Source organism: Procambarus clarkii, chromosome 70 (genome assembly GCF_040958095.1).
Source record: "Procambarus clarkii isolate CNS0578487 chromosome 70, FALCON_Pclarkii_2.0, whole genome shotgun sequence".
NCBI lineage: Eukaryota > Metazoa > Arthropoda > Malacostraca > Decapoda > Cambaridae > Procambarus > Procambarus clarkii.
Window position 1 is genome coordinate 30325183 of NC_091219.1, and position 14021 is coordinate 30339203.

A 14021-nucleotide genomic window follows, 5' to 3' on the forward strand; every position below is an offset into this window, starting at 1 on the left:
TTTTCCTTTAATATCTATTTTTTATGTTGGTCTATTTCTTAATAATCATGTCTTGATTACCAAAAAGTAGCAAGTTCCATGCAATTGTAAGTTGCATGAATCAAGTTACTGATATCTTTCATACACTGTCTCACTTTCAGACCAGGGGTATAGCTTAATGTGGCTGGAGATGTGCAATAATGAGAGTAACACTGCTGCATCATTGCCCTTGAATTTGCTAATTTCTGGGAAGGCTCAGTAAGTGGCTTCCTATTGCTAGTTGCTCTAGCTCAATGCATATCAAGTTGCACCAGACCCTTGCGAGGTAATAAAAGCCTGCGGGAGACCAGAGGCCACAACATGGTTCTCTCTCAGAGGCACAGCGAGCAGACAAATCTAGATCACTCTAACAAAAAAATAACCACCACAAAGAGTGAGAGAAAACAGACAACATCAAGGTAAAAGTAAATAAGACAAAAAACATAATGCAAAACATTTGGTAGTACAACCACTACTTCAACTACCACACCACTAGGTGGCAGCACCAAGAGCTACTAGCTCAAGGCATGTGCCCCTTCAATCATGAGCCAACTAAATTGCAAACCAACACACCTGAAAGGAACAGTTGAAATGCAGAGAAGCCCACAATACCACTGCAATGAATTTTGTCGGTATAGTTTCAGTAGGCCTTCTTCAGTTTTCTCTACTCTTATGCTCTCATGTTTTTCTGCATGCTAGTTATGTATAAGTCCAATATTATAAAAAAGATATACATGTTTTAAAAGGTTTGAAAACTAGGACTTAAAAAAGGGATATGCATTAATAGGGATATTTAATTACAGACCAAGGTGGTGCTTGCTGGGATTCAAATCTTGCAGTTGTGTCAGGGTTTGTCGAGCCAGATACAAGAGCTGCTAGAGAAGCAGGGATTTCCTCCCATTCAAGACAAGGTAAAACTAAAGAAAAGTCACACTAGTAGATTGCATTTATGTATTATGACAAGCTGATAGTGCAAATGTAAATAATTATCATCAAAATAACATATTAAATTGTGTGCTGTATACTCTTAAAATAATTAGTTGATAATTATTTATTGGCTGAGGATGCGCCCTGGGACTGTTGGCCGGCCTTACGTTTCTTTTCCCTCCTCGAGCTGTCTTCGGACTGGCTCACGGAGGATGTGGGAGCGCTTGGGGCTGTTCCTGGTTCTGGCGCCTTAGCCTCGGCGGCCTGCTCGTTGCCACCTTGTTGAAACTTTTCGGGCCGATTTTGCGGGATGCGGTTGCGCTGTTTTATGCTTCCCGGCTCGCTTGTCGGCAGGCGGTGCTTGCCTCCTCTGTGGAATCTGCTTGGGCCTTTGCTCTTCGGATATCTTCGCTGTTTTGCCCTCTCCTGTTTGACGCTTCAGCCGTTGCGCAGTATATTCAGGCTGCTTCGGCTTTTTGCCAGTCCTATGTCACACTTGTTGGTTCTTCAGGGGGTCCAAGGCGAGCTTTCCCGGAAGGGTCGTGCCAAGGCTCGGGGTTCCTCTCGTGGTAGGCCAATGGTGTCGGGTTCGGACCCTCCTTCGGACCCCGCCTTATTTTGGTTGGCACGGTGTTCGCTTTGTGCGAGGTTCTGGGTCTTGTAAGGGGTGCCAGCCCTTTCACGATTCGCCCCATTGACGGGGTGATGGGAGGAGGGGAGGCTAGCGCTGTTCGCTCATGTCTGGTCTCATGATTCATAGGTGTTTTAGGTCAATTCGCACGACTCCGGTGGCATTGGGTGGCTCCACCTCCTTCGGGGGGTTCGTGGCTGGCTGGGCAGGCCTCATTCCCTGCGCTCTGTCGAGTCGTTTTGGAGTGGGTTCGCCTGGGCGTGGTCGAAACGACGTTGTCCCTCAGATTGATTTCCCATCTGTTTCCGGTCGCCAAACGGGACTGCGCGGACCTGCAGTTCATTCTGGACTTGTCCCGTCTGAACCCCTGGGTTCATTGCCCCTCCTTTCGGATGACTACGCTGTTCCAGGTTCGGCTCCTGTTGGAGCCAGGCACTTGGATGGTGTCCCTGGACCTCCGGGATGCTTGTTGGCACATCCCGATACATCCGGGGTTCAGAGACTGGCTCGGTTTTGTTCTGGGACTTCATGCTTACCACTTTCGTTGTCTCCTGTTCAGATTGAACCTGACACCTCGTGTGTTCACACGCCTTACACGGGTCGTTGTGGCCTGTCTGCGTCTATTAGGTGTTTCAGTGCTGGCCTACCTCGACGACTGGCTGGTTTGGGCTTCCAACCGGTCCTCTTGTCTGCTGACCAGGGATTTGGTTCTTTCTCAGCTCGTCGAGTTCGGGTTCTTGGTGAACTGGAGGAAGTCCCATCTAGTTCCTTGTCTCTTCCTTTGGAGTCTCTCCTGCGGCTGTGGTCCCACATGCGCCTGTTTCTGGGGGGCTCCCGGGTCACCCGGCGGTTGCTCGAGGTTTGTGCTGGAGTCTGAACTTCGCGATGCTGGTCTACCTGCCGGATTGGGTTTGGCTTCGTTGGCTGTCCTGGTTCCTTCGGGGACGTCTCGTCCGCCTCTCTTGTGATTGCAGGGTTCGGACTCCGGGGGCTTTGCGTTGGTTGCATCGTCATTGGCTTCCTATTCTGTTTTTTCGGGGTTCAGTGCCCGTGCCCTCACTCGATGTGTTCACAGATACGTTGTCTCTCGGCAGGGGGCTTTGTGACCAGTGCTCACCAGGTTGGCCAGGGACGGTGGGGTCTGTCCTTCCGTCGAGTGTACAGCACTGTGCGGGAGTTCACGGCGGTGTGATTTGCTCTTCGGAGGCTAGTTAAATGGAAAAGAAAGAAAAGAGAAAGCGCACATTTCTGTGTTTAATTTCACAATGTTTACAATGCTTGTGGGTATGCAATACTTTTTGTTGTTCCATCGACTGGGGAGATAGAGATTGTCTGGTTTGCCGACTCTAGAACACAGAACATGTAATTCTCCATGTGAGAAGCTATACGTGTCTAGATATAAACTGTACAATTCTAAAGATTGGCCCTGAGCTTTGTTGATGGTGATTGCAAATGTCAATTGAATTGGAAATTACAATCTCTTAAATTGAAATGGCATATCTATTGGAATCATAGGAATGAGAGGAATGAGGACATCTTCACCTTTAAAAGGTCCTGTCAAGATTATTGCTTCCACGACGTTGCTGATTATATTTTTACTGCAAGCCACGTGACGTTGCAAAGCTTTGGCTGATTGATATTTCGGAATATGATAATTTGCATGCTGATTTTCAATTGCAGTACGTGCGGTGGTATCCCTGGAGATCAAGTGAATTCCTCTTTTGACATCATTAAATTGCAGAAGTTATGAAGCAATGAAATTCGTCCTGAGGTCAGATCAACCGGCACGTTTCCGTTGCCAATTTCCAGGAATTGATGTGAGAATATCTCAGCTGATGGATTGTTTTGCAGCTGGACATGCAGATTTGTAGTTAATTTAAGTAGTGCCTCACTCAATCTGACCGAATTGTAATAGTTGTCCATATATAAATGGTAACTTTTATCCTTCAGTGGTTCAATCAAGGCCATAACTGTGTCAATCGTCTTTTTCCCAACTCCTGAATAGATTTCAAAATCATAAATGTAGCCACTGGTGGCTTCAGCTAGCATGTAGAGCTTTATTCCGTATTTATCTGGTTTATTGGGATTATAGGTCTTGAAAGATAGACGGCCACGCCATGGCATTGTCCCTTCATCCAAACTCAAATTTTTATTGGGAATGTATATTCTCTTGAATCTATTCAGGAGATATTGCATGAGTGAGCGAACTTTGATAAGTTTGTCAACTCCTTGGCCTGGTGGTATGGACTTATTGTTATACACATGGAAATATTTAGCAATCATTTCAAATCGCTTACCTGTCATGAAGGTATTGAAACAAGGTATGTGCCAGAATCTGCCTGTTTGCCAATACATTCTAAGTCTTGGCAACGGGCAAATACCCATCAAGATCGTCGGTCCCATATATCTAGCAATTTCCTTCACTGTCACTGGTTGCCATCTGTGCTTTGTACTTTGCCCAGTACCTGCCTTATTTTGGGAAGCATATAAATTTGATTCATAGGCAATATATTTCAGCAATTTTTGTGTCAGAAAGAGTTGAATGAATCCTAGAACAGTGGTAGGTACAGGAACAGTCGAGCCTGGTGTACCTGTAAAATTGTCCACAAAGGGTGCAGTATTGTCACTACACCATCCATCATCAGAATCTGTTGGTGCTGGGGTACGTGTGGTATGTCTGGCTCTAGCACGAGCTCCAGTACCGCGCCGTGCACGAGTGGCAATCTTGACCTCAGACTCCTCACTGTCCTCACTTTCATCACTCTTAAAATCCTCATCGGCCGTCTCTGTTTCTAAATGTTCACTACTTGCATCAGTATCAATACCAACATCAGTTTCATCACTAGATGACCCAGAAAATCGTCAAATACAGCCTGAAACTTAGAGGGAGTTAGTCTCACATGCTTGTACTTCTCCTGTACACTACTCAGCTTCTGCTTTTCACGCCTTTCTTTCGCAATTTTCTTCCTGGAAGGGCCTTGTTCATGATCACTATCCATCGTGGAGTAAGCGTAGATAGTTTCTGAAGCCACAGTAAGAAATATAGCCATGGAAAATAGCCGAAATGTTCACACGTTTGAGACGCGAGGGGAGGCGACACCGGTCACAACAGTGGAGCGAAAACAATGGGCCGACGGCGTGTGCCGCGCCAGCCTGCGGGCCACTAGGCGCAACAAAGAAAATGGGAAGACATCGGCGCGCATTTTAAAACCAGTCCCCCAAAAATCGGATAAAAGCCTGATTTTTGGCGAATTTTTAAAGTGGATGACGCAATGCTGCGTCATCCCCGGCATTACCGCCAGTAAACGGATGACGTAATGCTGCGTCATCCCCGAGCGAAAGTGTTAAGAAAGCAGTTATCGTTGCAGCCGGTGGATTCATAGTTATTTGTTGAACATTTGCAGCTGTGAAATATACATATTGTCCTTTTTCTTGTTTGAAAAACAAACAAACAAAAAAGCAAATATTAACGAAATATTTTGATTAAAATACAGATCAATCAACACAGCTCAATTCTACCGCCAATTGCACTCAAAAATAAGAACAGTTAAAAAACGAAATGAAAAAAAAATTATAAAATAAAAGATAATCTATACTCATGAAATGAAAGGTATGATAAACAACACAGCTCAATTCCAATGCAATGCCACTCAAAATAATTAAATCAAAATGGAAATAAATCAAAATCTATAAAAATTCAATTCATCAATGCAATCAGAAATATTAAAATGTAATCGTAACATATTTAGTACATCCTGTGTTGCGATTACGTGCAACAAATGGCGCTGTTTTTCAAGAAAAGCATGTTTTTACCTGTCACAGGTGGGGTATCTATGTAATAGGTACATCAAAACCCACACGAATTTGAAAGGAACGTTGTGTCAGAATTTCAAAGCAGTTGGTGAAGAACTTTTGTAGATTACAGTGTGTGTTACTCTTATGTCCAACAGATGGCTGGCGTTTTTCAAAAAAGGCATCTTTTTTTTCCTGTCTCAGATGAGGCATGTATATAATAGGTATATACAAACATGCGCCTATTTGAATGCAACGTTGTGTCAAAATTTCAAAGCAATTGGTAAAGAGGTTTCGAAGATTTCCCCTCACATGAAAAACACATGAAAATCACAGTTTTTCAGAAAAACATGTTTTTTTCCGTCAGACGTGACATCTATATAGGATATATATAAAAACCGCTCGGATGTGAATGGAACATTATGTGAAAATTTCAAAGCAATCGGTGAAGAACTTTCGGAGATTAGCGATTTTGAACAAACGAACATTTACATTTTTATTTATATAGATTTCCTTCATGTTCAGTGTTTTCTATCTGGCTTATTGCGTGGGCTTGGTTTTGTTGGGCTCTGAGCTACATGCGCTCATGAATCCTTTCCAGGATGCCCTCTAGCACAGCTCCTGCACTGACATCTTCTCTAATATATTTAGGAGTTTGCCCATGAGAGGCCATGCCACTGAGGTGGAGAGCCTCACTTAGGGCTAATAACAAGTCTTTGACTCCTCTGTTTGGGCCCTTGGCTGGGGTCATTTTGTTGGTTGTGTTGTATTTTGTATATTTATACAACATGCCACAGTCACCAGGCATAGCCAAGTTGTGTTTGCTGCACTTGGCATCTGTCCTCTGACAAACAGCCTCAGTGCCTGGGTTTCTTGCTTGGCTAGATGCCTTCAAGCCCTAGTAATCCCCTCTTGGGTATTTAGCATAATTGGTTCAGCCCATTGAGCCCACACTCACCATGACATTAATGTTTGATGGATGATCATCGTCTTTGCTACCAGATATTGGTCATTCTTTCTGCCTCTGCCGTGCTGCTGCTTGTTGGATTGGTGACACCTAGAACCCTGAGTCTTGGATGGTTCATCTTCTCTAGGTCTCTGCATTGATTAATTCAGCTTCCAGTCCAGAAGTTTTTCAGGCAGCTGGTGCTTTGTGAATTAGATTTGCTAGGGTTAGGCATCTGGGGTATTGTGGTCAGTTGGATGCCCTACAGGTGGCCTCCATTGGCATTTGGGAACCCGAAATTGAAGGTGTTGTTGATCTCCACCTGGACTAAGTCCATGCTCCCTTTTCCTTTCCAAATGAGGTATTGTTTACCCTGCTTCTGGTCTTCCTCATCTGGTTCTGGGTCCAAAGCATCAAAGAGTTTTATATTCAGAGCAGGGTTGAGCTTGGCCTTCTCTGGGAGGTTGCCTCATGCACATTGACAACAGAGGCAGTTGAGCTTTCTGGTCCTGCTTGAGTTTTGGTTAATTGTTGTTATAACTGCCTCCCCCCCTCCCCTCCAAATCTTCTCCTATGGAGGGTACCATTCTGTCCCAGGTGATGGACAAAGATTACAGCTTTACCCAGGAGCTTTTTGGCAGGCTGAAGGGGAGATTGAATAGTGTCCATGGGTGCAACGCTTCTTGGATCTTGGTTCTCTTTCCGGAGGGTCTTTTGCTTCATGAGTATAACTTTTTATGTCCTATGTATAAGTATGATTGTTAACTGCTCCTCCTCGGGAGGAGATACGGTATAGGTCCCATTCGGTTCCTCTGAATCATTGTATTTCAAGAGGTTTCCGTCTACCCACGTTTTCCCTTTGGAGACCTGCGCAGATTTGTTTTTGTACCTCCTACAGCATCTGAACCTCTTTGTTGATCTGACCTCTTTGGAGTACATGTCTATTTTGGCTTATTAGCTGCAATGTGAGGTTCTGGATTCATCCTGACTGGTTGACATTCCCCCCCTCTTTTCATTAGGGGCTTGGCAAGGGTTCTGCTGGACCCTTGCACTTGATTGGCTGGTGGTGTGTTCAGTCTTTCTGGTGTTTTTGGGTGGCGCTTCTTATGTCCTACTCAGGTACTACCTGTTTGCTGTAGCACTCTTCAGTGACCATAAGTTGCTTTTATATTTAGCAGCTTTCTTGCAGGTTTGGGCCTTCATGGAAGGGCTTTCAGGTCAGCTCTATGAGGATGTGGCTTCACTTAGTACCGCCCAGTGTGTGGAGGCTTTGAAATCTGCAGTTCCTTCCTTGACGACCTTGCCCAAGATGTTTGCCCTCTCCTTCAGGAGGTGATGTGGCATTTTACTCAGCCCACCTTGTGTGTTAACAGGCTGTGTTGGCCCATTCATTAGATTCAGCTTGGTCCCTTTCCCTTTTGTCTGCCTCCCATTTTCTCACCTTTCCTCTTTCCAGAAGGTGCAGCGTCCCAAATTCTGTCTGCCTATTGACCATTTATTGTTTACTTGGGGTTCTGGCTACACTCGGTGGCAGTCTGGTAGGTTGGGTCCTCACCTGATATTGGTCGAGGTAGGTCCTCAGTAGAGTCATATTTACAGGCTGTTGTATCCTGTTGTGAAGTCCCAGAATGGTGCTTCTGTTCATGTTACACACTGGTCCTTTCATGGTTGATCCCATTGATGTCGCTGTAGGGGGGCCATTTGGTTAGTTTTGCCAGCTACTGGTCCCATGATTCATGGGCTTTTTGAACCATTTTCCACGGTCTCTGGTGGAGTTTGTTAAACCCTTCCTCTGTCTTAGAGTTGGGGCTTTCTGGTCAGGTATCTGGTTCTGTATCTGTGTCAGTGTGATTTGATTAGCCTAGGGCATGGTCGAGTTGACCTCATGCCTTCAGTGGGTGTCCCGGTTGTTCCTGGTCCTGAAGGGTCCTCCTGTACATCATTGATCTTGCAAGTTTGAACACCTTCATTCCTTGACCATCCTGACTCAAGTGAACTTTGTTTGTACAGGCTGGAGCTAGGATGGTGTCCCTGGACCTCAAGGATGCATACTGGCATGTCCCTGTCTACCCAGCTTCTGGGACTGGTTAGATTTTGTGGTGGCGCATTAGGCTTACTGCTTCCTTCTTTTTGGTTTGAATTTGGCACCATGTGCATTTACTAGGATGATGTGGGTGATTGTGGCCTGGCTGCATCTTCTTCAGGTTCGTTTGTTAGTCTACCGCGACAACTTACTGGTTTGGGCTCCTAGTCGATGTGCGTATCAGCACACCAGAGATCTGGTTCTTTCCCAGCTCAACAGTATTTGGTTCCTGATAACATTGTGAAAATTCCACTTGGTTCCATCTTAGATTCAGATTTGGCTGGGCCTTATTTGGGACTTATTCTGGGCTTTGGCTTACTCTGGGCTCTTCTCTGCATGCTAGAGTTGGTTCATTGCTTGAACTGAAGGGAATTGCTGTGGTCAATCTTCATGTGAATCTGCATGCTTCGAATAGTTTGGCTTCTAGTTCCTCGAGGTGTAGTTTTTCATGTAGTTCATGTGCGAGGTTTCCTCGTGTCCAACATTCTTGCCGACTGGTTATCTCGCTTCTGTCTCATTTCTATGGAGAGGATCATTGATGTCGCATCCTTCCATTTGATCTTAGAGACATTCAATTACGAAGGTGGATCTGTTTGCATTGCCGTGGAACCGGCACCTTCCCTCATGTGTGGCTCTGTTCCTTGATCACAAGGCTCACGTGGTGAAGGCCTTTCGACTTGACTGCTCGAGTTGAAGTACATTTACCTTTTGTCTTGCCTCATAATCTATATTCAAAATGATAAATATATAATCTGTTTTCTGTGAGTTTTATATTTTATTATAGCCTTATAGAAAGATGAATTTATACTTAATTAATGGTAATGTGCTTCACCATTATTTATGAAGATATTACACTATTCTCCTAGTAGGGTAAATCATCCATTTATATGCATTGTAGTGGATGTAGACCCTTTATTTTTTTCCCTGGAGGGAAAGGGGTTGTCTGAGGCCTAACAGGTCGAACAAAAACCCCATATGGAACAAATTGGCATTGCCAAGCCCCATATAGTTTCAATGAGGACATACTGTATATGGCTTGAAAGCAGTCACCTACTTCAAAAACTTTTGTTATCTACAATACAAATATTATTATATTCAGATGTCCTAGATGTTTCTTTTTGAATATGCTTCTCTCAGTCTGTCAAAGTTTGGTGGATATTGTGTAAATGTATTTATTAACCCCTTAACTGCGTTGCCTCCAAATGTGACACCCCCGCAGTGCGCAGGAAATAAATTCTCTGGAAAAAATTCTTTTTTCTTTTTAAAGTGTCAAAAACCCTTCCCTCAGTATGGGTATGTAAAAAAAAAGTCGAAATTGTACTTACTTTGGCTGCTATGGGGTCCGGAAGTTGGGGCGTGACGTCATCATTCCCCGTGCGCCCGTGCCATAAGCTCTCGGGGGCGGTAGGGCGCTCGGGGCGGGGCGCGCGAGTTGCCGCGAATATATTTTCGTTCATTTCTTGCGCACCTTTCCAAATACAATTTCATTGTTTTTATGTGCCAATCCAATGTATAATGAACACGTACACTATAATATCGCAGTACAACATCCGTACTGTCCGTAGACACTGTGTTACGTGCATGAAACTTGTGTACACATATGCAGCACATATTTACTATGTATCATGCTAATTTGTGTATATATACAATCTATTTACACACTATACACTGTCACACACTATATACATTCACCATCAACACATTCAGAACACCGCGTAGCAGCTGCTTTGTATGGGCCAATAGCAGCTGCCTCGTATGGGCCAATATCAGCTGCCTCGTATGGGCCAATAGCAAGCTGCCCCGTATGGGCCAATAGCAGCTGCCCCGTATGGGCCAATAGCAGCTGCCCCGTATGGGCCAATAGCAGCTGCCCCGTATGGGCCAATAGCAGCTGCCTCGTATGGGCCAATAGCAGCTGCCTCGTATGGGCCAATAGCAGCTGCCTCGTATGGGCCAATAGCAGCTGCCTCGTATGGGCCAATAGCAGCTGCCTCATATGGGCCAATAGCAGCTGCCTCGTATGGGCCAATAGCAGCTGCCTCGTATGGGCCAATAGCAGCTGCCTCGTTTGGGCCAATAGCAGCTGCCTCGTATGGGCCAATAGCAGCTGCCTCGTATGGGCCAATAGGAGCATTTGGCCATGAGCACATTCAGAACACCAAGTGAGAGCAGCCACACCCAGTCAGTCTCCCTCACTCCAACATCTTACTCTCCAACATTGCTCCTCCCACCATATTGTTATATAATAAACAATATATAAAACTATGTATAATAAACGCGTACACTATATTATGGCAGTAAAACATCCGTACTGTCCGAAGACACTGTGTTACGCGCATGACACTTGTGTACACGTATGCTGCACATATTTACTATGTATCATGCTAATTTATGTATATATACAATCTATTTATGTCACACACTATATACATTCACTATCAACACATTCAGAACACCTCGAGTAAAAGCAGTCACACCCAGCCAGTCTCCCTCACTCCAACATCTTACTCATCAACACTGCTCGTCCCACCATACTGTTATTGTTCTTATTACACTATTTACACATGGTCTATATACCTATCTACATGTTTTATTTAGAAGAACTATGCAAGTAAGCTGGTATTGTGTCCAAACAGTACAGTGGCCACCATACACTGCATGAAAAATCACACAGCAGACGATGCTACGATTACGTCACCTCCCTCACCAAAATAGCTCCTCTCAACATTCTCCTGTTGCTGTTCTTACACTATATATACCCATGTACATATGTGTTGCCCATAGTGAACCACTAAGCTAGTATGGTGAGCAAAACAAGAGTGGCAGCCACACACACACAATGAGGCTACCTCAATTCTCGCCCTCCCTCCCTCATCAAAATTCCTCCTTCCACAATACTACGCACAACGCTAATTATAACCACAATCCTGCTATTATCACAATCCTGGTCACTAATTCCTGTAAATGAATAATTGACCACACGTTTATTTTGAAAAGGAACCTAAGAAATCATTTGAAGATTCCTAGATGAACGAAATAATGCTGTGGTGCTGTGGCTAGCGCTGTGAACATCGTGAACAGCATTGAATCACGAGAGATCACGAATCATGAGAGAATCTCAGCATGAGATTTGAACATTGTACCCAGTCATTATCACACTCAGACTCTAATATAACACTATCATAGCTAAATAATACAAGTTATATATATATTTTGACATTATTAGGCGATGCTGTGGTCACATGCTGAACAGCAGTGCTGTGCGCTCATGCTGCGAGCGCCAGCCTTGGTTGCTCACTCACTACTGAGGCTCCCACACCTAGGAATGTGGACCACGATTTTTTTTAAAGATGGCGTCTGTTTACAAGAGCCCTGATGAAGCTGATGTGAACCCCATGTAGCCGCGGGAGTTTTGAATGGAACGTGAAAAATACAAATACCCGGAGGCACGTTGCACAAACCAGACGTGAGCCTGCAGGCGCGTTGCGCAGTTTAAGGGTTAAGCTTACATTTACTTTCTTTAGTTCGATCCAAATTGTTTCCTGTGTGCCTGTTATAATTTCTGTTTGACACTGAATTTTAAATGATAATGCAAAGACTTTTACCCTCTTCATATAATTATTTTGTGAATGTGAGCCTTGCAATCAAATTGTACAGTTTTTTAACTAGTTGGATTTAACTTTATTCATCTTTATTGGAACATGGTGAATGTTAATGATTGTACAGATTTTAGTTAATAAATATATTTGAGTAATGAAGAAGTATCCTTACTCGTTATGGAGGCCATGTTCCCCAACTCGTTTTAAGATGAGGAAACACAAGAGTGGAGTAAGGTATGACTATTTGATCCACCGCATTTCTTTCTTTCACAGAAATGGATTTAGGTAGGTTTTAAGTAATTATTACAGGACTTTGATATGTGTTGGAAAGTGTAATTATAGTATGTAATTGAAAAAAAAATTCAGGTAAATTTTATATAAATCTTGACAGTTTGCTTATTTTTTCTTTGTTAGCTCTTCAAGTTGATGATGATCCAGAGACGAGTGGACTGTCAGCTTTATCTCTTGCTTGCAGTGCTGCAAGACGTTCCAGATACAACTTCTGTCAGGAGTTAGGTATGTACTAACTATGCAGAATTCAGATACTTGTATTGATTAGGTATACCTGATTGGATTACTGAATAATTTTGTCAATTTCTACACAATTCATCTCACTATAGCCTAAATATGTCTAATGACTTAATAGACTAGATAATGCCAGACATTATTTGAAATCCTGCTTACCAATTGCCTTTCTATTGCTTGGGGGAAATATTGGCTTAGGGATTTCTATTGGCTTGGGAACCATTCAAGCTTGTTCGCATTTGTGTTGCTCACGTGGCCCCACAAAGTGAGGCGATTCGATGTAATATCTAAGATCAAGTTTACCATCAAGTGCTGTCGGGATGTTGGGAAAATGGCCTCTGCTACTTCTTTTGAACAGTCACAGTGGTCGAGTGGTTAAGGGGGTGTCAGCTTCCAATTTGCCCTAAAAATGCAACAAATGAAAACTCGTTTGATTTCAATCAAACTTTTTTGACAAGTTCTATATGAAAAGTGTTTCATCTGGTCCAAATTTCAGCATCGTAGCATAAATAGGAAGGGAGAAAAAAAATATTGAAGTAGTTGTGAAAATTATGCAAAAATGGTCAAAATCGATTATCAATCAAAAGTGTCAACTGAAATCATAGCTATGACTCTTTGCTATCACAATAGTATATATTAAACAAATATTATAATTAGTTTAATTGAAAAAAAATGTTAAGAAATAAAAAAGTTTTTTTTTTTTAATTATTTGTTTTTTCATTTTTTTTCGGGCGATTTGCATCAAACTTACACACACCTGACTGTACGTAAGCCTATCTGTAAGGACGCCAATTTTGGAGAAAATTAGTTGATGTCAACCTCAGCCACAGATTTTAGAACCTTAGACTTCATTCATTTCTGTTTTTTTTCAATTGACACAAACGTTTACAAAACTGATTCATTTTTTATTCAATTTACATGAAACTTACACAGTACAGTGTATATGTGGAGGGCATGTCTCTACATTTGAGAGTTTTCATTTTTCTCTAAGTTCATTTATTGATTTTATAATAGCAATAAGCATGCCATATTTGCAAAAAAAAAAAAAATTGGGAACTTTGAACATTTGTATTAGGAAAACTAGAGATGTTTTGGAAATTCTATATCTCAAGGTCCTTTATTATATGCTAATGTGTCAGAAAAGTGTCACAGAATAATTATATCTGAAACGTGTGTTCTGAAGTGTGGACTTGAAAATGTGTAAAAAAACGTTGAAAAAAAATAAAAACAAAAAAATCTCCCTTTCTATTTATGCTGCAGTACTGAAACTTGGGACAATTAAAGCACTTTTCATATACAACTAGTCAAATAATATTGGTTTACATTGAACAACTTTGATTCTGACAATCTGACGCCCCCTTAAGGAACTAGGTACGCCATGTGCATAGTGCTGCTGGCTGTCTGGGTTCGAATCCTTCTGGGGTGGAGTTTTCAGTTATATATTTATCTATATTTATATATCTATATCTATAACTAACTTACTGACTTACTTTCTAACTA

At 42.8% G+C, this 14021-nt stretch overlaps 1 protein-coding gene across 5 annotated transcripts in view; it reads left to right on the forward strand.

Annotated features, from left to right (window-relative positions):
* The window catches only part of LOC123775321 (trichohyalin), a 126627-nt gene that overhangs the window by 99704 nt on the left and 12902 nt on the right, over window positions 1–14021 (forward strand). For all 5 annotated transcript variants that reach the window (XM_045770383.2, XM_045770380.2, XM_069311866.1 and 2 more), the window contains 2 exons: window positions 822–929; window positions 12411–12512. In XM_045770383.2, the coding sequence (XP_045626339.1) occupies window positions 822–929; window positions 12411–12512 (210 nt within the window). The remainder of the gene's footprint in view (window positions 1–821; window positions 930–12410; window positions 12513–14021) is intronic.